We start from the raw sequence: 24,503 nt of genomic DNA, 5'->3' as shown, positions 1-24,503 counted from the left end.
TTCACAGTGTATCCAGTCTACATACCATGTGCTGTCAGGAAGCTGAATCTGGCATCTTGTCATCCATTATGGCCAGTCTTTATTGCTTACTCGTACTCATTCTTCTAACAAGCATCATTGTGTTTTTTCTTGTGATGTGCTGCATGATTTGAGAAGACTAAATGCCTGCAAAACTCATTCTTCTCATCCTTCTGTAAAACTCCCTTGGTGTGATACTAGCAAAGAAAAAAGTTTCAGTGACTCAGCTGGACTGCTGAGACCACTGTTCATGTTTTCCAGTGTTGCCTTGTTTCCATGTTCCTTTCTTTCTCTATGTGCACATATTATGCCATAGACTTATTTTTAGACATACACAGAGGCTTTGGCTTATGGAAAAGGCCAAAGAAGAGAACAGCTCCTCATAAATGAGTGCACTGCTGTAATGCCTTGGGTTTTTTATACTTGGCCTATTAAGTCTTCAGGGGAGTGGAGAGAAGTGCTGTGTTTATACAGCGAAGCCTTCTATATTATATATGCATGAACAGCTTTAATTCATCAAAGAGCACATAAAAGATCCAGGAGGAATCCAGAACAAACTGAGTGTCGTTTCCCTTACCCTTTTGCTGCTTATTGACTAAGTTTTTAGACCCTTGAGCCTTGTAGTCTGTCTGCTAAACTTGCCTCTTTACCAAGAAGGCAGCCTAATAGGGTACAGGGAGCTTACCTTGAGGAAGATGCTCTCTCTTTGTGTCTACATGACTTCTAATTCCTTCTGTCTTGCTACCTTCTCTTTTGGTTATATGCCCTGAATGTATGGCAGAATGTGAGACTGAATGTCCTTGATGGGTGTCTGCAGCCAAAACAATGTTAATGCAATCTATCCCTTGAAGAATTAGGGGTGTGGTTTTTTTCATGCTGCTATAGGGAGCAGTCTCTAGAAACACTATTAAATGTAGTTTTCCACTGAAATATGACTTCAGGGATAGTAGCAGAGTACTTTATCAGACCTGGTCTGATGGTTTGCTTCTCATCCTTTTGTGGATGTGAAACTTACCCATATATAAGCAAAATCTTATTCCCAGTACATTGCCATAGAATCAGCACAGCTCTGGAAGGGAGAAAAAATAAAAAGTCTTCTAACAGTCATATTATCATAGATTATTAATGGAGTTGTGTTTTTGTTGCTGGTTGTATTGTAACACAGTGAAACGGTGTGGTGTTGGTCACTATAAAGTTAAATGTATCCTTAAGAGTCTTCATGGCTGATGGTGAGGTCCACTGTAAATGAATTTAGCTTGAAACTCTGTTCTGAAGATGGGTAGCATTCCTATAAGGCAGATAGGCCACCTCTCTTTGTGATTGCAAATAAGTATATTTTAATCTCTAGACTGTTCATTTGAGTTTTTTGTTTTATTTTTCTTTGTTTAAAGCTGTTCACACTTCCATTTGTAGATTAAAAATTAGGCTGCTCTCCATTATCAGTCTCTTGCCTGTGGTGCCTTTGCAGGAAATGTGATTGTGTTTTCGTGACCCTGGGAAGTACCAGTCTGGTAACTTGAATTTAATAAAAAAGAACAAAATCAAACACATGTATGGAATGGGGGGCAGTGGGAAGAAGCTAGAAGTTAAAGGAATAGACTTCTTAATGTCTAATTACTTCGGGGTGGGGGTGGTGTTGTCATCTCCCCTCCTCCCCCCAAATTAGGGTTCAAGTCTAATCCGAATAAGGCTAAAGAAATGATTATTCAAGCATCTCAGGTGTCTGAACTTTAATACTGAGTAACTGTGTCACAGAAAGCATGTGCCAGGAGCTGTGGATATATGCAGGGTAGGAAAAGAGAGTGGTTTTTATCTGTCTAGCCTCAAGGAAGGCGGTAATACTGGTGTGTGATAGCTGATGCAAACAAAGGCCAAGTTATGCATGAGAGAATTAAAGAGTTAATTGCAGAGGAAGGTTTTCCTTTCAGGTGAGATGCAAGGCTTTTAATGCTCCTCTTAACATACATCTAGTGGTTCTGATGAAATTGTCACTATATGAAATCCATACCATTTGGATTACAAAGTAGTTAAAGTTGTTAAACCTTTTTTACCCCTGCTTGATACTTTATGGTGCTCCATAAGTACCCTCAAAACAACAGCACCTTCCTTCAAAGTTTATTTGAACACTGCTGCTGTTTGGCATTGCAAGCAGAGTTCGCATTAGGAGCGGTCTTGATTCTTATCAGGAATGCTTGCGGGAGTTAGTTGTGTGAACTGGTAATAAATGAAATAATGAGCTCCAAAGAGTCCTGAGAAGCTAACTTCTCTGTGCTGTGGATGAGCTTTTTGTCTATAGGTACTGTGCAGTGCTTCTGTTTGCACAACAAGGGATCACGTGGGAGTATAGCATATAAAGGGAAAATTACTTCTGCTTGCTATTTTTATTTACTCTGTCCTGCTTGTGGATAATATGCAAACAGCCAGTTTCGTGATATGCTGTTACTGTCCTGGCACTTGGAGCTCAAAAGGAAAAATAGGACTGTCTGTCACTCTATACTTGTGTAATGAGTGTCTGTATATCTCTCTCTTGCTCAGGTTGTCTCCTGCTGCATATTATGCTCAGAGGATGATCCAGTATCTTTCCCGAAGGGACAGTATTCGACAACGCTCTATGCGATACCAACAAAACCGTCTCCGCTCTTCCTCCTCCTCTTCTTCCACTTCGGAGAACTCAAGCCCATCTGTAGAGGGAAACGATCTGGAATTTGAAGATTTTGAGTAAGTGTGCATGCTGCCTTGCCCTCTTGCTTGAGTCTGTTGTCGGCACAAAACTGCTTTGTGGCTTCCTACTGTTTACCAATCAAGGACATCTCAGGCTTCCTGTAGGAACAGGTTAAGTCATTCAATCAATAATTAGAGCAGTGATTGCTACAAATAGGTCTTGTCATTTCTGTTGTGAAAATTAAGGATGCTTTAGGCTACCGTCAACGCATCAGGCTATCTCAACCAGATTTAAAAGACTGGTTAGATAAAGAAAAGGAGATCTTTCTCTCCCATGGAACAGATGGGGAGCCAAGAGTTTATTAGAGCCTTCAAATCTTGAGACAGAACAGGAACCACTAAGAGGCTTTGCAGGACTTAATTCTTTGGTCTAAGGCTGTAGGAAGCAGCCAGACATGTTCTGTTACTTTTACTTGCTCTGTCTGCACAACTTTGTCAAATTAGCTGAAGTTCCTGGGATTGTTTTTTTGGAAGACTTGGTGATAGTGAATCTGTGTTAAGTTAAGGCTTAGTTTCCTGTAAGGAGAGCCAATGCCCTCTTGTGTCAGTGAGAAATGACTCTGCATCCAAACCTTAGAAGAGCACTCCTATAAACCACTGTATTTCCTTCTGCATGGTTCTCCTGACAAACTTTTAAAGTCTGCTCTCCAGCATCTGCTTTTGGACTTCTAGTGATAGCCAGTGTAATCCCAGCAAACAAATTTATTGCAAACCCTTTCCAATAAATGGAAGTATAGTAATGGATTGTTTAGATGGCACGGAGACCAAAAGCTCAGGAATTTAGGATTAAAATCCATTTTAGAAGAAAAGAGAATATGACCTTTCTAGTCTGTCTTGAGTAATTTCCTTTTAAATATGGGATTTTCCCTGGGTACTCTTAAGTATTTCACTGAATTTTCCCCCCCTTTGTATATATTGTGATTAAAACATAGGATGATTCTGAGCATGGTCATAGAAGTAGTCTATGGTGGTAGTGTAGTAGGGAGGTATGTTTGATGGGAGCTGTGAACTCCTCAAAAACCTGGGCTTTTATGTTGCTGCTGCCAGCAGAGGATGCTGTTAAATTCGCTGCTATCATAACTTTCATGTTCACTTGCTGCAGTGGCACATACTTGAGATGGCATGTTGTTAAAGCTCCATGTCCTTTGTGTCAGGGTGAAGTCCCTTTATGAAGGACACTGGTAACACTAGCTATTCCCAGAAAAGCAAGACATTAATCCCTTTCTGACTTTTTAAGTGGTGGTAGACTTTTTTTTCCTTTAGAATGTTGTTCTGTGAAGCTGTCATTTCATGCTCCAGCAATTAAATGCTCAGAAGTACAGGGTGAGTGAACATCTTACCCTGTCATTGTGGCCTTGTTTGTGTAAGATGTAAATGAGGGAAGAGAATGGAGAAGAGTAACTGCCTACTAGCTTTTCCCAAGAAGCTTCGTGGTCTGGAAGAGTAGAAATATGGTGGCTGCTGGGCCCATTTTGTGAGGCGGGTGCGTCACAAGCATAGACCTTAATGTTTCCATTATTCCATTTCATTTGTCTGGGGCAGCTTGTTCTGCTGGGAAGATAAAAGATGGTAAGTTCTTAATTCACAGAGCCAGGCAATGCCTGCAGAGAAGCGTGTTCCCCTGCAGATAATGTTCACACAGTAAGAGCACCCAGTCAGGGAAGCAATTCAATCAGCCATGCTAAGGTTGTCTTTCACTTCATACTGAGCAAAAAGAAGTGTTTATTCCTTACTGTGCAGTGGCTGAATTTGTTGGTTGAATACTTCATATTGAATTCTGGTCTGTGCATTCAAGACATGCTGTCTCTTTCCTTCTCTGCTTCATTATTTCTCCTGGCTGATTAGAGGGAGCTGCTGTGCGTCCTTAGAGCTGGAACTTGTCTCGTGACTCATTTGATTTATTCTGCTGACACTTCACAAAGGCATCTCTTACACAGAGTTCTTGTGTCTCCTTTTGGCTCCTGTATCCCTCCTTCTTTGCTTGCTCACCTGAGAAGAGTCGTGTGTTTCTTTGTGTATTTCTTTCTTGCTCTGATCTAGATGCTCCCTGCTTCTCCAGATCTGAGGTAGGACAGAAAGTTGCTACTGTGTCTAGCTGTCTGCAGCTCATGCTTTTCTCTTGGAATCCAGTGAATTTTTTTAATGTAAAAGCCATAGCAAATTGCCTTGATGCTTTATCTTTCTAAACTGGTTAATGTAATTGGTAAATATTCTCTCTTCTTTCATTTTCCTAGAGATCAGGAGAAAGATGTAGGGGGCATTAAACACCAGTTGGTTTTACTCTACATAGAGCTCTGGGCAAGGAGTGAGCCCTGTGCTTGTGCACGGTGCCTGGAAGACAAGCCTTCCTTGGTGTTGTGGTTTAACCCCAGCTGGCAATTAAGCACCACACAGCCACTTGCTCACTTCCCCCCACCCCCATGGGATGGTGGAGAGAATTGGGGGGAAAAAAGTAAAACTCATGGGTTGAGATAAAGACAGTTTAATAGGACAGAAAAAGAAGGAATAATAATAATAGAATATACAAAACAGGTGATGCACAATACAATTGCTCACCACCCGCTGACCGATGCACAGCCAGTCCCTGAGCCGCAGTGCTCCCCGGCCAGCTCCCCCCAGTTTATATGCTGGGCATGACAACACCTGGAATGGAATACCCCTTTGGCTCATTTGGGTCAGCTGTCCTGGCTGTGTCCCCTCCCAGCTTCTTGTGCACTCCCAGCCTCCGCTGGCAGGGCAGTAGAAAAGCTGAAAAGTGCTTGACTTAGTATAACACTGCTTAGCAACAACTAAAACATCAGTGTATTATCAGCATTATTCTCATCTGTGTACATATGGCCTCTAAATTTAAGCTAAAGCCTCTCCTCCTGTGTGTCCATCTAATGGTGTCATTTTCTCCATGCAGTTTCTCCAGAATCTCATTTGAATTCATACATAAATACATTTAGTTTGTGACAGCAATAGCAGTAGGGTTGGTCTAAGAATGTGAAGTAGTGTTTTTATAGGTATTAGTAATATCCTTCTATTACACCAGCTTTTATGGACAGGGAAGGAGGAGGGAGACACAAGCTATACCTTGTTATTTGGTCTAATAAGATGTTATCTCTCTACATGCACTACCTGTGTTTAACGTGTCACTGTTGTCATCTTACTGCTTATTGAATACAACTGACAACTGTAAACTTAGTCATGTCTGCATGAAAGCATTTAATACAGTTTGTAATATATATATACAGATTGTAATATTAGGTTATTAGCAGATAAATTGATATGAGTAGGTTTTAGGGTTAGCTTTAGCAGAATCCTAAGCTAAAATGAAAAGGCTTCTTGTATTCTGTGATAAGAATCTCTGAATGGAGAATGAGGTGACTTTACTCTTTCAGCATAACTGATAAAAATAGATTCTTCATAGACAAGTCATAGATGGTGAACTTTCTAATTTCAAGGTCTTTTTTGAGTGTCCTATGTTTGGATCACGTAGTAAATTTAGATTTTTAGAGCTAAACTATCTTTTCTTTTGACTTCTTCAACAAGTTTGACTGGGTCTCTTGTAGAGACTTCCTTTAGTCTGGAACAGCTCTGATGCTGGAGACTCTGGGTGGTGCTTCTAGGACTCCTCGGATAGCGCGAGCTAATTTTTTTCATGTGTAATTCTGAATCTGTCACCATAATCAGAATGTGAAGGTGTTTCTGCAGATGAATCCTGGCCATCTATGTCCCTTTTTGTGTGTGGTAAGCGTGGGAACAAATACACAAATACAGGTTCGTTTTATCTGTCAGACTGAAAAGCAGATATATAGGACAGTGTGCCAGCTCACTGTCTGAAAGCCTTGCTCAAATCCTTCATTGCAGTTCTATAAAGGCTTTCAAGCCAAGGCTAAAGGTGTGACTGTGGCTGACTCCTCTGTCTGCTTTTGAGATGTCTTCTTTTTAGAGTGGGCTGCCTGCTAGACTATAGATATGAAGGATCTTGGAAATTACACTCCTTTGATGTCTGCAGCTTTTCCCCTTTTCTGTCCTCTCCTTTTTCCTTCCTCCCAGGAGGATCTGTGCTGGGGTGGATCCATTCAGTTGTGCCAGTGTCACAGACTAGGAAGGTCTTTATTGTGTCTCTACAACAAGAAGGGCTTTACCTCACAGGCCTGAAATCTTGTTTTGGTGCTTTATCTTTTTAATTTATTTTGAGGCACCGCTGAGCACCCAGACAGAGAACATGAGCACAGTAGGCACTGTTTTACTGAGACCATAATGGGCATTTTGTGGAAGCAGGCTCTTGCTTTGCAGAGAGGATGAATCACTTACGGAAGGCTTACGAGATTCAGGGTGACATTATTTGGCTTTATTTGTCAACCTTAAAGTTCTTCAGTTTAAGGCATGTTCTGGACCAAGACTTATGGTTTCTCAGATGGACATCTTCCAGGGGTCTCCTCATAAGTGCATAAGATACATGAGTATCTGCCATGTCTGTCTTTTGCCATTTTTGGTTGCTTTGTTGACACTGTCATGGCAAGAACTGCCAAATCTCAAGTTCCTCCAATAGCCTCTTGCCTTAAAAGATTCTGAGATCGCAACCTGCCAGCTGACTGCCACTGCATTAAAGCTGTAAGTCTCACTTACAGTTTCTTCAATATGATTTTCATTTTTTTTGGAGAGTAGTATGGTAGATTCTTTTTGGCTTTTCCTATAGGTGAACTGTTTGGCTTGGGAGTCTGTTTTGTGTCGTAGTTGGTGCTCTACTTCAAGCTGGCATTTTGGTTTAACTTTTTTATGTATTAAGGACAAAAGTGCATGGCCGATTAGACATTCATGCAAGACATCCAGGCAGTCGCCCTTCTTTTGGAATGTCTTCATTTAAAGCATCTTTTCCTGTTAGCTTCCTTAAGAACCTTTACTTGTGCATTGGTACCTGAAAATATTACGTAGGAACTGGCTGGAAGCAATTGTGTCTGAACCAACATTATGCAATGAGAGAGAGAAGGGGAGACAATGGCTGTGGCCATGTGGTTACTTAGTATGCACTTGGGTAGTAGGTTTGGTTTGGGATTCTGTTCACCCTGTTGCTTCTCAAGTGGAATGGTGAAAGTGGGTATCGGGGAAGGAGTTGTGTGTCAGAGTGAGAATAAGCATGTGGTTTGCTTAATGGCTGAGACAGAAAGAGATTTTGGAAAGTTTGAGTGAGGGGAGAGAGAGGTTGGAGATTACCAGTTACTGAAATAACTTCTTCTTTACCCCTGTGAAGGAATTCTATCCTCATTTTTAAATCCAGTCTCTACCTTTTCAGTCTGACTCTATATCATTGTTTGCTACAGACAGAGAGCAATGGGAGCACTAATCTGCAGAAATGCAATCAATTCACAATGCACCTGCTGTTTTCCCTTAGCACACCAACTACTAAGAGCACATGGGTAGAACTCGGACTCTTTGTACAGACAGTCTTGGTCTTTGCTCCCCTCCTTCCCAGCTGTTCACTCTGCATTCATGTATTTCAGAATGTTTTTTCCTTCCTATGACAACCTTCAACTTCTGCAAAAGAAACTCCTTCAAATAGGAGCCAGGTTTTCTTGGCAGGAGAAAGAAGAGATTGGAATGATTAAAGTTTTTTGTGAGACTTGAAATAAGTATGGAGCTTTTGATCTACAGCTCCAGAACAGTGAGACAAGTTCTGTCGTAGTGGAGAGAGAAGCGTAGGGAATCCTAGAGGTAAGGAAAGAGGGTTTACTCTGTAGGGTGACTATAGCTTAAGCTGACACCTCAGAATGGATGGGATGCCAAGTACTAAGTTCTGATAGGGCATAGTGAAGGTGGGTAAGAGAGATGACTTGGTCAGTTGTAGCCTTTTGATGTAGTGGTAGAAAGGTAGCATATCCGAACCGCAAGGTTTCTAAAAGCAGTTAGGCTGGTTTTTTTCATTTTCCTCCTTACCATCCTGATGTTTATATTTGAGGTTAACAGAAGACATGATAGGAGATGTGAGAATCTATATGGGCTCTTTATGTCTCTTAAATGCTGATGGAAATGGATTTTTAGGATCCATGACACATCAGTATACTGCAGAAAAAGCAACAATTTCTTTCTTGAATTCTTAGATGGGACAGGTTGTTATCTGTTTCGCTTACTTGAGCAGCTACAAATAATAATCTCGTTAGCAATTTGTTATTTGAGTTCAGATAAAGATACTAAAAGCAGGATTGTTATTTGTTGTACATACCTGCCTTTGTTGTTTTCTTCCCAGAGCCCCTTTATCTGTGATTTTGATGCTGTTTCTTCTGCCTCTATTGGCTCATATGGTGCTGTGTTATTGTTGTTGATGAAGATGGACCTTCTCAAAAGCGGCTTTCAAGGCAGACCTGAATTTTGTGGAACTTGGTCGTCATTTTCTGTTCTTTTTCTTCTTCTCTGTTACAGGTTTCTGGAGCAGTTAGCACTGTTGCTTCCAGATACATAGCAATTTATGTTAATTATATTCATCATCTTAAACATAGTTGCAGGCAAAGAATGCTAACAAGTCCTGGATGAATGGGAATGATATTGAATCTGCTCTTTGAACTTCATTTTTCAATGATTAGTGAGAGTCTAAGCTTGGCTTGTGATCTACTCATAGTAGCCTGCAGCTTCATTTTCCCTATTCTTTTTATCTTTATCTTTTGTGACAGTCTTTTATATTCCCCTTATCTCGGTCTTAATGTCTAATAATACTGCCTGGATGCAGTGACAGGCAATGACTATTTCCTTGCAGCAGTACTGCAGGATATTGCTACTCTCTCCAGCATAATGTTGTTTTACCATTAAGTCAGATTCCAACAAGGCAAGTGTCTTCATAGCAGGGTGGTGAAAGAACAAGTGCCTTTTGAAAGATGACAGTTGCCAGAAAAGCTCACATCATATTCCAAACTGTTGATTGTCTGGGCTTGTAGAAACAGTTTTGATGTCAAGATGGTACATCTGAGTTTTTCTGCTACTTAGGAACTGTGTTCATTGTTTTCCTTTTGCTTTTATTTTGTGTCTGCGAAACTCTAAATCAAACTAGGTCACCTAGTAGGTGATGTCTGGTGTTAATGAGAGTGATTAGGAAGCAAGCTGTTACTAGTTCGTTGCTGGCCAGGCAGAGCAGGCAGTGGTGAGCATTCTTCAAGCCTGTAGGTCTAACAGGCTAGCGTTGTTTGTGCAGTTACGTTTTCATTTCTGTTTCTCTTGGAAAAGCAGTAGCATAACAGTGCAATATATTGGAAAAAAAAAAAAAAAGAAAGATAAAAGAAAAAGTTCGTGCTTAGTTTTGACATTTTATTCCAGAATTGAAGCCTGATGGGGCAGCCAGTTGTATGTTTGCACTACAAACTGTGTTCGATGAGCACCAGTTGTGAAGTTTCAAAGTGATTAGAATTACCCATAGTGATGTTTTCCCTAGTCGTGCTCACATTTGGATGAGTGCTTGAAAATGGCTCATTAAGGGGTCTCAAAGGAAGGGTCGTTGTAGTGCTGGATGCCCTTCTTTTCTTTTTTTATAAAACACTGAATACAATGGTTTCCTTAATACTCATGTACCAGGTCTAGGCTGGGGAGTAGGGATTCTCTACCTTCTTCTGGCCTCCAATGTTTCTGGTTTCTAATGATTCACTGTAGCTTTGTAGTGTATCAGTCTTATTCTAAAATGTGTCATCATTTTGTGAGCCCACCACACAGTGAGGTGATTAAAATAGAGATAACTGGATACTGCGCCTAGATAAGAGTGAGTGCTTCATTCTGGTTCCAAATCAGTCTTTGTCTGAAGCAGTTAATCCTTGGCATTTAACAGGCAAGTGCTGCTGTTTCTCTTGACCAGGTGATAAATCCCCTGTTATGTGATGCTTCTCCTGAAACACTTGATCTTCTGAAGTGCCATTTTTAATCTTGTAAATACATTTTCCCCTGAACAGCCCTCTGAGAGGTAATCAAGGCTGGGGGGTTTGTTTCCCTCTGGTCAGGAGAGCCATTAGTAACTCAGCAGTCTGCTCTTTTATTGGAAGTTTTAGCTGATAAATAGATATAAGTTTTCTGTGATGTTCCCTTGAAAAAGCTGCTAGTGAAAGACTGGTATTTTAGCCTTCAAAAGAACATAGGAAGATGGAAAGGCACCATGTCTTGGGTGACTTACCTAACTTCTTTATCAATTACTGTATTAAGTAGCTATGTTAAAAATCTGTTCTTCTAGTTCCTGTCTGTCCAGCTGGGCAGCATTGCTCTTTGCAGTTTCTCTAATATTTTTATTTTTCAATTTTGTTTGCCTTCCAGTGTAATACTTGGAAGTTTGCTCCCTGGTCCTAATATATTTAGTACCAGGAAAGGCTTTTTTTGTAGCAGATAATGCTTTTTTTTACTTAAATTTTCTTGTTGCTTGTTGTCTTCTATTCTGCCTTAAGTACTTATCCTTCAGTAATGGTCATATCCTTCAAATATGGGTAGATAAATTTATATTTATACCTTTCATTTTTACCTGAATATGTATATTCTTTTAAATCAGTGTTTTCGTTGTTTTAATGTCTGTGGATGTCAATACTTGTACCCTTTTTGATAACACTGCTCCTGATGTGCTTATTTGTATCTACTTGTGGAAAAAAATCTCTGCTCAGAGATAAGTCAGTTGTCTTGAATCTTTTCTCTTAAACATAATCCTGTTTTTAGGTGAGATACCCTTGTCCTCAAAACCCTTCTCCTGGGTTGCGTTTACAACTTCTCCAAGAATTAAGAACTGTGAGTAAAGTAGCATGTACTGGATGGAACCTGTATTTTTAGTATCTTCTGGTATTTGCTGCTCCTCTCAGTTGTAAGGCCAGTAGTTAACTTTCTGTCATAGTGTTCCCAACACTGTATGTCCTTTACTCATGAAGATGGTGCTGGAAAGTGATCGACATGTTCTTAGAATCACGAGCAAATGTAATGTTCCCCTCACCACTTTTTTCCTACTTCTGTACCCTTTATAAAACATAGTATGTACTTCTTGTAGTCCTGTGCAGCTCCTGTGAGTACATCCTTCTCAGGATAAATGTCATCTGTTTTTCATCTAAATCAGCAGTGAATCTTGTGAAGTGAATTGCAAGATTTCAGGATCTGTTTCTTCTGTAGTATGGCCAGTTTAGCATGATGTCCTCCAGGTACCCTCTTTAGAGGACCTGAGGTAAGACGTGACCTACGTCTAAAGCCCAGTAAATTTGCATTATCTGATAATCTCCTCTGAGCTCCTGATACGATCTTTGTGCTACTCCTGCCCTCTGTGCTATCTCTTCTGCAGTAACCTCCTGCAGTCTTAAAAAATTGATAGCAAGTAAGTAGAGATACTTAATGTTTGAAGTACTGAGAAAATTTTACTGTTTTTTTTCTGTTACATCGAGATGGTGCAACTGAATCCAGTGCCAACCCTTAAGGATATTAGTAGATGCCACTTAACCAATTATTTACCATTTCCATTGTATGTAAGTGTCTAACCTCTGCAATAGAAATTGATTTATTTAGCATTTTAAATTGAATTGCATGAAACACAATAAAATGCTGAAAATATGGAACAATTGGCTTGGTCTGATATAATTTGATTCTCATGAACTTGCATGGCTTACTGGTGCTGGCTCTGATAATTATATGGCTTTTCAAAATGGTTATTGTTGACCTAATTCTATCGGCAGTGTAGTCAGTGGGAGTTTTAATATTGACTACAACGGGAACAGTTAGACCAACAGATTGTATTAGAAATCCCATACTGTGTGTCTAATTTCACTTCCTGATACAACAATCTCTAAATATTAAAGAGAATTCTTGCCAAGATAGAAAAGCAGAACATAGCTTTTTTCCTCTCTGACAGTCTTGACTATCTTCTGTATCCCCTCAGTTATTAATGCAGTACCCAGGTTACCAGATGCAAAAAAAAAAAAAAAGCCTTTTTCTCCAAACTTTAGGATGCAAAGTTTTGCATCTCCATCTCTGTTTTCAGAGCTGGCATTGCTGCTCCAATATATTTACATTGGTCAACTTTTCTGTCAACAAGCAAACAAAACAATAGCAGAAAAATCCAAGGAGATTTGACTGTCTTACCCAGTTTAGGATAAACTTTCATCCTTCTTATGCCCTGTTAAAGGTCCATAAAATCTCCTGAATGTTTGAGAATTACTTTCTTTTCCTGCTCCATTCTGTGTTAGTGTTAATGCTATTTTTTGCCTACCAACTCCTATTCTCCATGTCGCTGTTTTGATTTGTCCCACACTGGTATCTGAAGAAATTATTAATAACCTGAATTTCGAGCCAGACCTTTAAAGTTGTTTTGACCATTTGTTGGTTCTTGCAGTTTTCCTCCTGAGACAAATTAGTCTGTTAGTAATTATAGTATTAAGTCTCCCTTGTCACCTTCCATGCTGATTACTTCTGATTCTTTCCCTGCATCTTGCTCAATGGATTGCTTATTTCCTTCATTATTATTTTTTCACTGCAGAAGTTTCCTTGTGCTGTTTATATTTGCTGGTGCACTTAAAAGGGCATTGCAGGACACCTTTTTAGCCCTGTTACAGCACTTGCTGTGGCACATCTTTGTTTCATTTATTTTTGCAAGGTTATTGAGTTGCTTTACAGAACAGCCTTTTTTATGTAGACACACACACTGAGGGATCTGCTTTTGCAGGTTTTGTTAATTAAACTATCCACTGCAAATCATTAGCTAATGAGTCTGTAGGTAGTTGACACTAAATAGAAAGTAGAGCATTAGATCTTCACCAGTACTTTAGAGAACTTTGGAAACTTTTCATTTCTTGCTGGAGTGCTTCACGCTGGCACTGCAGTCATGCTAACATCTGCTCTCCCTCTGTCAGCAGGCTGTATATGGTACAGAAATAACACAAAGTGCCACCCATCTTTACTGATCTGTGGAGGGTTTTTTAATTTTCCTTTTTAGAAGGTGCAGAAATAATCTTCAGCTGGCACCAGGGTAATATCAGCTGTTCTAGCTTTTCAGCACTAGACGCTTGAAAACACTCTTGCATGTAGTTGAGCATGGGAGTTTAGATATAAATGACTCTGTAAATTAGTGATTCAGAGTAATGTTTAGTAATATTCCTCTTTAGCACAGGGGATTGTATCTTACACTTCCATTACAGTAAATAGGAATTCTAGCATTCTCAAAAGATAGTCACTGTTTCTCATTCCCAGTTCTGCTGTTAAAGGGCAGAGGCAGTTGGGGTGTGGTGTTTTTTAATTTTTTTTTTTTTTTTTAAGAGGATGTTAAAAATAGGTTGCTGTCTCTTGAATCAGTAGAGGCTGTGTCTGTCATGGTGAAAACCGAAGAAAAGTCTAGTCTGTATTTTTTCCCTTTTAGGCTTTTTGTATAGGGGGAGGGTTGTATGCACAGTGAATGAGACAGTACAGGATGGAGTTCTTGCATCAGAAAGTCTCGTTGATTAGAAAATTTGTGTCCTAAAATGTTTTTGTGGATACTAAGAGCATTGGCTAGTGGCATTTTAGAAAACTTGAACAATTAGTTGCTTTAGGTCTCTTGATTTGGACCTTAGGATACTTTGCACCTTTCTTTTCTTTGTTGGAGCTAATTCCTCATTCCTTTTGAAACCTGATGTAGAGATTCTCTTCAACTGGAGAGTTCTGCAGTTCCTCTGCTATTCCTCTTGCTGATATTTGTCCCTTTCAGAAGCATCCTCTAGTAAATGTCCAAAGCAAATGCAAACCCTGAAAACCGTTTTGCTGCTTTTCTCCCAGGTCTGCATATCAGCTAGAGACTTGTAAAAAGTGTATTTCTTGTCTGACTTTCACTAGCTCTTAGTGTGTGTGGCAAGATCTAGAACGTGACACTTCTTTTTCCCTTTGGCCTATTCTCTTTAGCAGGAAAAGTTGGTATGTCAGCACTCGAGTTCGCAGAATTCTTTCTGTTATTGATCCGCCTCTTAATAGGCTGGAGGCCTCTGATAAAAGAACAGCAGCAGCAGCTTTTACATTGCTGATTTCAGGAACCCTGCTGGCTACACAGAAACCTCAGGGCGAGGTGCAGTTTTGGCTGTGTCTGCAGTGGGAGGAGAAATGGAAACTTTGAGCTTGGATTTAGATTTGATTTTGGTGAAATAGCTTGAAATGCTAACAAGTTTTGCAGAACAACCTCTGCTTTTGTGCTCCTGGTTCCTCAAGTGTGTGGGAAACAGCCACGTAATGGACTTTATTCTCAGCCCACGTTTCTTGCTCACTGACTTTAAAAAAGCAAAACAAAAAAAAAATTATAAAATGCAGAGCTTGCTGGAGTGGGTTAGGAATGTGCTGCTAGTGTGTTGCATAAGGAATATTTAGTTTTTTAGTGATTCCAAGGCTCTGCAAGTAATATTCTCCCCACAACCGCCTGGGTAGGCGACAAGTAGGGCTGCAATTACAGATGGGGATCTGGAATCCAGGGAGAACAGACTTGCTACTCGTGCAAGGTCATGCAGAGAGTAAATTTCTGAACAGAGAATAAAGCACTGTGGAAGTGTTTCAGAACTCCAGAGTCACTAATGGAGTCTCATTATTTTCCTTGCAGTTTTAGTGCTGTATAATTACAGGTCCTCTGTGACCTATGAATGCAATATCAGGAATTTTGTTTGCTGCAGACTCTGGAGGTCCTCCAGTTTGGCCTTCTACTTGTTGTAGGGTTGTTATTGCCAAAATCAGACTGGGTCAGCCATGGCTTTGTCTAGCTCCTGTCTTGAGACTTCCAAGGATGGCAGCTCTGCAGCCCCTCTGGGTAACCTGTTCAGTGTTGCACTGCCCTCCTGGGGAGGAAGACTTTCCTTTGTCTGCTGTAGGACAATAGACTCTAGACCCTTCTTCCTCATTCTCCAAGGCCCAGACATTTATTGTGAAACAGTGAGATGTTTTTGAGGAGGTACAGTTTTGTCTGATACCACCCAACATTTTCAGCTTCACTGGAAAAGCTTGTGAAAGGTGAGGTTATCTTAAACTGTGATGACATTTAAACCGGACCTTGAGGGAAGGAGTGCAAAAGAATAGTCTGCAGATTATGCTCTTTTGCCTGCACTTCTGGGCATGAAAAAGTGAAATTTAAGACCTCTTTGATTAACAGAAAGTTGTCATCAGGACTGTAGTGTGCTTGCTTTTGCTCTCCCAGTCCAAATTCTAAGGTTTCTTGTTAACTTGCTTCGGTGCTGACATTGATTCCTTGACTCTCTGTGGTATTGTTGATACTCTTGAGACATTGTCAAACAATGAAAAAAAGTGGACATTAGGCTACCCATAGGTAAAACTGTGAGGAGTCTTTGGTACAGTAAGTTGTATGACTTTGGAACATTAGAAGCATGTGACATACTCAAGAGAACCATTAAATCTCAGTGGCATACTCAGGATGACTAGGTGACGTTGTATTTTTTTCTTTTCTTGGAGAATACTTTATTACACAGTATTTTTAATGTACAATAATTTTTTTTTTCTTTTGCTGAAGGGACAATGGAGACCGATCCAGGCACCGAGCTCCCCGGAATGCCCGCATGTCTGCACCATCACTGGGGCGCTTTGTCCCGAGGTAAGGCTCGTACACGTAAGAGGTACCAGTTGCAGTACAGCTCTCTGGTGCTTTCAGATGATTTCCTTTTCTTGCACAGGGCTGTTGTATTCTTGGTTTGCAATTTCTGGGACCCCTGAAATGTCATGTTAGTCTGATCAGCTTATCCTGTGACATTTGAAGGACAGCATGGTTTTAGTGCTTTTTACATGCAGTTTGGGGCTACGGTGTGAAGGCAGAATAGGAGGAGAAAAGAATCTGATTGGAGATTCTCAGCACAACGTGTGAGTTTGAGATTAGGAAGCTATTGTGGGAGGTAAAGGATTTGCTTAATGCTGTTCTTCACAGCCACATTGATCAGAGGAGGCTCTAATCTGTAACTTATCTATTGTTTGAAGCAGTGAAGTGGTTGGCTAAGCAGAGGAGCCCAGTCTTCCCTCTACTGTAGTCTGCTGGATTATAGTCATGTTTTCTCAAAGTAATTGCAGTCGCTGTCCAGGGCTGTAGTATACTGGGATGTCTTTCTCCATGTAAGGTTACTCTCTTTTTATTGCAGACGCTTCTTGCTGCCAGAATACTTGCCTTATGCTGGGATTTTCCATGAACGGGGACAGCCTGGCTTGGCCACCCATTCCTCTGTCAACAGGGTTTTGGCAGGTAATGAGATTTCCTTGTTTGCAGGAGTCATGTATGTTAGTGGTATTTTTCTCATGAATCTGAGCAGGGGAGGATTGATGAGGAAAAGTCTTAATTCCAACTTTTGAGGTTCTCTTTAAGTTGCCTGAAACAAGAGAAAGGACTGTTGGAGTGATGCGGTGGGCTGTCATTCAAGTGTTTGGGCATTGCAGATTCCACACTTGAAGTATGTGTATGGGAGTCTCTGCCTGAAGTGGGGAGGGGTGCTGTTAACAATTCTCCCTTTGTTTAACTTCCTCCCCTATTCCTAGATGTCTTTTTCTTAACAACCTGACAGACTAATGATCAGCTTGCTGCAGGTCCTTCTAATTGAATTACAGGGTGCCTTGTTCATGTTCCGGCTGGCAAGACCCACACAAGGCAATGCGGGATTCAATTAGGATCTTAATAAGTGCATATTAAAAAACTCAGCTGCCACCACATGCAGCACACAGGCATTTGGGAACCTTAAAGGGCAGGCGGAGGTGGGGAGGGAGGTGGGGGAAAGAGGAGGAGTATGGCACTCTGGCAGTTCATGAATGAAATGGTTATAGATGACACAGATCTTGAGGGTGGGTCGTCTTTGGCTGGGTCTGTGTTGCTCTGTAATTTACCCCGGTGCAAGAGAGTCATCCTGGAGCCTGGGGGGACGAGAGGTGATGTGTGGACAGGTAGGTTGGGATGCAGTTCTCTCCCTTCCTGTAGGTAATCACAGGACTGCCACTGAAAGGAGTGCCAAAAGGTTTCTCAAGAGGCTGTGTGATCCTTTTCCTTATCCTAAGGCATGATCAACAATGCCTAAACCCTTTTGGATAGGATTTATCTAACCTGTTCTTAAAAGTCTTCATTGGAGTTTTCCCAACTGTTTTGGAGTGGAACTGTTGTTGGTTTTTGCATGGCTGATTTAGTATGGCAGTGGTCTTGTCTTTGATAACAGATTTCTGGCATCTCCCAGACTTTTGTCTCCCTGGACATTTTTGTTTGAGTGCGTGATTCATAGAGCTTGCTGTTGCAATAATAGTAAGAGCTCAGCCAAAGGCTAGCCTCCGAAGCACCTCTGCTTTTTTTCTTTAGGGAAGAGTGGAGCTAGCCTGTAGCTTTAGCTGACGCATGTACTTTCCCGTACTTGCTGCCTGTGTGGGCTTTGGCTGTTGGCACGTGGAAACGGCACACTGGCAGATAATTACTTGCTGCCAAGCAACACTGCAGAACTCCTGTGTGGCCCCGCTTTGCTGGAGACACCTGCCTTCAACCCTCCTCTAGCCCTTCTCGCAGTTTGCCTGTTCCTTAGTGGCTGGGAAACAGCCTGGCGCTTTGTCCTTGCACGGTTTAGGGAATTTGAGCCCCCAAATGCACATATTTGCTGTTTGTTGTATATACATCAAGATTAACAAAAGAAGGCAGAAATTGTAATCATGGGACTTTCAAAAAACAAGATCAATCTTTTATGTATGGCACTGTGCTGAGCCTACTTAAGGCAAGGTTTGTGGGCTCCTGCAGTGTCCTGGAACCTTATGCTGGAATGGCTGGGACTCCGCAGGAAAGGCTTTTATTGACTTAAATATAAAATTAATTCTCCTAATGCAGCAGCTGCTTGTGATACGTTGTTTTAATATTCTGTTTATTTTAGTCTGTACCTACTCTTTCAGCTTTCAAAATGTTTTTTACATTTGTGCTCAAAAACATGTTAATGTTTTGCAGAAACCAGGAGAGTTGAAGTTGTAAATATTAGGTGGAGGCACAATAGATGAGAACTAGAAAATGAGGTTGCAGATGTGGAATAATAAGAGAATTTGTTGTGTTCATTATGTTGGTCAGTAGCGTTGTCATTTTCAGTATTATATTTCAGAGCCATTGAAAGTTCCAGCGCTGATACTGTGCTTTCCTTTCTAGTTAGTCTTTGCCAAAGCTCGTGGTAGTTCTTTTTCACTATCATAGTGAAAAACCTCAACTCAAGCTCAAAAGTACTTTAACCCTGGGCTGGTAGTTATGGGTGAGGTTGCCAGCCTTGGCTGAGGGAAAATCAATCATCTATCTTCCTATTAACACAGGCTAATCTAAGCTTGAGTGCATTAAATTGCTTCATCCTACCATGTATCCAGACTGTCATTTCTGAATTATGTTTAAATGCATAAATGCTAAATGTATTTCTTATGTAACCTCTACAGCATTTGAGAAAAGATGCCAAAACCCCCTTGTATTTCTAACCTGACTGCTTTCTAAAAACTGACAATAGACTTCTGTGGTCAAGTATGAGTGACAGCTGTTGTTTGGGAAAATACACCCACTTACACGTCTCCTGTCACCTGCCCCACTTACTGCTGTATGCGGAGAGGAAATCAAAGCGGCAGACAGAGATCTTATGGGTGTGTGAATTACTTTGGTGTGCTGACTAAATTTCTTGATGTCAAAGCTCTTGCTGTTAGGTTCTGTCCATGTTTACTTTCAGCTCTCTGCTTTGTGTGAACATCTTTCGGTTGTTTAAGTATCGTTCTCATGCAACTGTTATAGACAATAGCTCCATGCTAGGGAAGCTCCATGCCTTGTGAATAAATTCTTAAAGCAGTCTGGTTTAATGAACCACTAAAAATTATAGGTTATATAAGCAGATGGGCTAGTAGAGCAACACAGTAGGTTTGGCAGAATGGCTGGCGTGCCACGCGGGGCTTAGGTCAGGATTAGAGAGTCCTTTGTACTAGTCAGGGACTGGTGGCCATCCCTGCGCCAAGGCACTTCCAGGCAAAGTATAGGAAAGGTGGCAACAGATGGGTAGAGTAGGTGGGAGTTCAGGGGGAGAACGAAGCGATACTAGTCAACATGACAGACAGAGATATCTCCATGCCAGCAGCCTAATTTGCATGTAGCACTGGAACAACAACTAGTCCCAGTAGCACCTTCCTGCCTGCCTCCTTATCTACTGGTGCAGTTTAGACCTATCAGCTGATACGATACGCTGCATCACTGTGCTTTCTGGCACGAAGTAAAACACCATGTGAAAATATATTACATCAACACTGTTACCTTTAGCATTCAAACTTGTAATCACACCAAAAAGTGTTGGTAGTTTGACAAGTTATATTTTCCTGTAAAGTCTATGTTGATTGGCAGTAATTACACTGTCCTCCTCTAATCCTGTATTAACTGAGTCTTATATCAGCTTTTTCATTATTTTGTCTGGAATCAATGTCAGGCTGACAAGACTGACATGTCTCATCCTATTTCAACCTTTTAAAATACTGGTATAACACTAGCATGTTTTTCAGTCTTCCACATCCCCCTTTTATTTCAAGACTCATCAAAAAAGCTGAGAGTTCATTTGGCAGCTCTTCTAAGGCTCTTGGTAGTGTGGGCTGTAAGCTACCCTCTGGACTCCTCTTTCCTTGGGAACTGCCGTAGTGATGGGGTTGTGGTCTCCACGGAAATATCCATACAGTGAAAGCTAGTTGAAGTGGTTGTTTGCTTAAGTGATGATGAAAGTGGTAAATACGTTTTGGCTTCTCATTCAATAGGACTGGCTGATTGCATGTGGCAATACAAGTGGAATACTGCCTCTTGGGGCCATTTCTTCTAGTCTCTTGGGTTCTCTGGCATTTTCATACCAACAGAGTGGGGTTTTTTTTTTTTTTTTTTTTTCCTTCCTTTATTTTTTCTTTTTTTTTTTTCCTGTGCTTCCCAGGAGATACCAAAGAGCGGTTTCATGGGATGAGGTTACATCTTTTGTAATGGGAGTTAGTACTGCTGAAAACTTAATCAGTGTTAACATGCTTGGCTCGGGATCTAAGGAACACACTGCCCAGTATTGTGTTTACCACCTCCTCCTGCTTTTTTGTTTTTCTTTAAGCTGAGTATTTCTGCCCACTGTTGGTTTTGGTTGTGGTTTTTTTTCAGTTGTTTGGGGGGGGTTGGTTTTTTTTGTTGGTAGTTGGTTGGTTTGGTTGTTGGTTTTGGTTTGTTTGTTTGTTTTTATAAACTCTCTTTGTCCTAAATCACACTGTGAGCAGGACACTGCTAAGTAATTTGAGGGCCAAGTCATGGATATTTTTTGGCATCTGGTAGTAGACAGATGTACATTTTAATATTTAAAAAAAAAGATGCACTTCATTGCACTGAAGTGCTTATGACCTCTTGTTCACCTATGTGAACTTTTCCTTTAGGCTTTATAGTAATTGACTACTTCAGGATGGTCAGACATGCTAATGGTATAGTGGAACAAAGACGACTTTAGTTTCAGTTCAGTGGAAGCTCGGAGGAAGAAGAAAATCAGTGTTTGCCAAGGAACTTTGCAGGAGGCTTTAAAAATTGACACAGATGCCAGTTTGTTGACGTTTCTGTTACTCAGCAGAAGACCTGCAGATGAAAGTTTACTGGTTTATGATAGAGTTACCTAGCTTTGTGAATTGTTTCTGTCTCACCTCACTTTGCTTGAATAGGTATCTATTCAGTTATGTGCATCTCAACAAACAAAATATTTTTCTTTGCGTGAACACAGATCATGTTTGTCTGTTCTGGCTTTGCCACCAGACTTTATCTGTTTAAATGCAATCCAACACAGTTGCTCTTGATTCCTCCACCTCACGGGGAGATCCAGACTCAGCCTGGCTTAAGGGTCGAGTGATACAACAGTCTACATCTACAGTTTTTGAGCGATTTCATTGCTGTTTCAGGGTAGTAGATTCAGACCAGAGACTGAACACTTACATTTATTCAAAGAAAGAGCTTGATATTACAGATTTTTCCATAGCCCATGTCTATTCAGAGTATCACCTGCTACAAGAGTAATAATGGTGCAGCTTTGGCTATCTCTGCTGGGGTTGCCAAAGCTGTCTGTGGCCTTGTTACACTGGGGTAGGGCTGAGGCTATAGGGGAAGGTAAGAATCAATTGATAGCCTGCCTTTCATTGGGATATAGGACTTCAGAATGTAACGTTCAGCTGCTGTTTTCCCAAAATCACATAAGTTATCCCATTCCTCAAAGCTTGGCTCCCTGGGAGAATTCTAGGTCATGTGTCTTCAAGTGAATTTCTGTACTTCAGCCAGAAACTGCTAACGCACAATTGTTAGAGGATTTGACGTTGCATCAGAATGAAAATTAGCTGAGATGGTGGATAAATGTTGTCGTCCTCCTGTGACAGGAAGATTTATTTGAGCATGTGATAGTTCTCTTAATAAGAATTAGGGCCATGACCTCTCATCAGTCAAATTTTCAAACCAGACCCACTAGCTAAGGTGCCTCCTGGTGCATGTTCCCAATCTGTTGATCACTCTAGCTGTGTTTAGGGCTAATGTTCAAATACAAGTGAATGGCTCTAACCTAAAACCAGTTAAAATGGATGTCGATGAGCCTGTGATACATACAATTGGATAGAGTATTGGTTGCTGCTGCAACTAGAATTAGCCCAGTAACCTTTCACTTCTGCTCTAATGATGAAAGTGATCATGATAAGAGGCTGCTTTGGTTGCCTTGGAAACCATATTGCAGGCAGGTTCTCCAGTTCCTCTGGCATTGCAGGTGTGATTGCCTTCCATGGCTCAAGTCTTCTTGACCTAATCCTGTTCTGTCGCATACAGTGTCAGTGAGCTGTGAATTCTGAGATGGCCCCATCCTTCAAATGTGCTTGCAGTGATGCACAACTGTACAGAGTAGGACTAAGATGACTTGGGAGCTTCAGAAGGCCAGCAAAAGTTGATGGGAAAACACATCCTAGTTGTCTCTGATGTACCCTTGTTTTTCTCACTATTAGTAGGTATGTATTCTCTGGCAAGGCTTTCTGTACAGTTGCCTGAGACTTGAATGTTGATTTGTGTCTGTACCTTCAGCTGTCCATCACTGGCTTTTTGCTATTAGCTTGCTTCTGCCTTTTCATCTAAGGCAACTACATGAATTTTGATTAGTGTCCTGATCTAATCCTGCCTTTCACAATGGACAGATCTGTAGAGTAATAAAATCGGTGAACATAGCCGTGTGGCTTTCTATGCAGTGTGTTTCTGTTATAAGTCTGTTGGGTACTGCTTAATATGGAAAGATGTGAACCTTCGAGTAACCTCATTCTCTGTGGTCTTTCTGTGATCTACGTCAGTGGACACTAAATGACATAAGAGGCTTAAAATATGCCTCAGGTTCTTCTGCAACTCGAGAGCTGTAGATATCTGTACCTTCATCACAGATTTGAGAACTGTTTATAATTTCTGTGAAAGTGCAGCCTTTCATGCAGAAATGTTGCTGTTCGATCATAGTGGAGTATCTCGTAAATAAAATCTCCTGATAGTTTGATGTCGTGGATGGATTGGACAAAGGCAGAATGAAATTATACACTGTGACTTAACTTTATCTTAGTATTTATCTTAGAATTCTACTTCTTAGATTCTATAGCTGTGGCTACAGGGTTATACCACATCATGTGGTCAGAAGGTGAACTTCTTAGCAAACATTCTTCAAATGAAATCCCTATCCTAGAGGTAGAAATCAGTTAATGCTTAAAAAACAAAGCCTAGAAACCGACTGGTAGTACGTAACTTCTTGTGGCTACACAGTGATCCGATAGCTGATCCACAGACGCTACGTTCTCCCTAGCAGGTCTATCTTTATAGTACATCAGTCATTTTTCACTGTATTGCAAGACACCAGTGAGTTTGTTTTTTCCTTCTCTGTGCTTTAATTGGCAGCCCAGCTACCCCTTTTCTTGTACTGTAATCTGCGTCATCCTGTATCATTGTACCTTGGCACAATGAAGGCTGATAGGTAGTTGATGTCATTAGCATTTGAATGACCCACAGGCCATCTCTTCTGAAATACTAGTCCTGTGCAAAGACCCCACAAAAGTTCCCAAGCTGGTGGCATTGGTTTTGATGCAGATAAATGCTCCTCTGAGCTAAAAGGGGGTTTAGTTCTCCTGTCTAGCTAGATGTCTCCTGAAAGTGGATGGTAGGTAGTATTGAGAGAAAACCATTAACATACACACTTATGTGATAGAAAAGGTTCGTTGTGTTGTTTCCAGTTAGCCTTTCCCTCCCATCCAAAATATCAAATTCTGCAGTGAGAATCTATGCAGTTACTCATCCTCATTTTGATGTCCGCTCCTGCTGTACACTGTTGCATACAAAAAGCATAGACAGCTAGAAAGCGACAGGGTACTTTGTGTGCTGGAATGGAAGAATGTTAATTTGGCTGTCTGCTTGTAATGCCCCGCTTGCTCTATGCCTCTGTTCACTTGCTTCTTCCATTTAGCAGCAAAGGTGCTCTGTGGGCACAGACATTTCTCTGTTGTCAGCTGTGAACAGATCCAGTTTGAATTCTTTGGTTGGGACATTAAGAGTGCAAAGCGCTGGAGATTGAAAGGCAGAGGAAATGAACTTGCATCAGAACCCTTGTAAGATTCTGTCCCCTATTTGATTCCAGAGACTAGAGTACTCTTAAGGCTTGAGTGACTCCAAAACCAGTTTAACTTCTAAAATAAATTCTTAATAATATTTTGTGTATCAATGTCTTTATATGGAAGGAGCTGCCTCTTCACACCTGAGAGCTGGAGACCGTCCAAAAGTCTCTTAAATATTGCACAGTAAAGGTGAACTGAAGAGTCCAAAC

The 24,503-nt window shown here is 40.9% G+C and overlaps 1 protein-coding gene across 2 annotated transcripts in view; it reads left to right on the top strand.

Moving 5' to 3' along the window:
* AMBRA1 (autophagy/beclin-1 regulator 1) overlaps nt 1–24,503 on the top strand; it is a 134,132-nt gene that overhangs the window by 37,027 nt on the left and 72,602 nt on the right. For both annotated transcript variants that reach the window (XM_010580109.1, XM_010580108.1), the window contains 3 exons: nt 2,554–2,736; nt 16,187–16,267; nt 16,803–16,903. In XM_010580109.1, the coding sequence (XP_010578411.1) occupies nt 2,554–2,736; nt 16,187–16,267; nt 16,803–16,903 (365 nt within the window). The remainder of the gene's footprint in view (nt 1–2,553; nt 2,737–16,186; nt 16,268–16,802; nt 16,904–24,503) is intronic.

The sequence above is a fragment of the Haliaeetus leucocephalus genome, unplaced genomic scaffold (genome assembly GCF_000737465.1).
Source record: "Haliaeetus leucocephalus isolate CR32 unplaced genomic scaffold, Haliaeetus_leucocephalus-4.0 Scaffold696, whole genome shotgun sequence".
Lineage (NCBI taxonomy): Eukaryota > Metazoa > Chordata > Aves > Accipitriformes > Accipitridae > Haliaeetus > Haliaeetus leucocephalus.
This window is presented reverse-complemented; position numbering and strand designations above follow the sequence as displayed.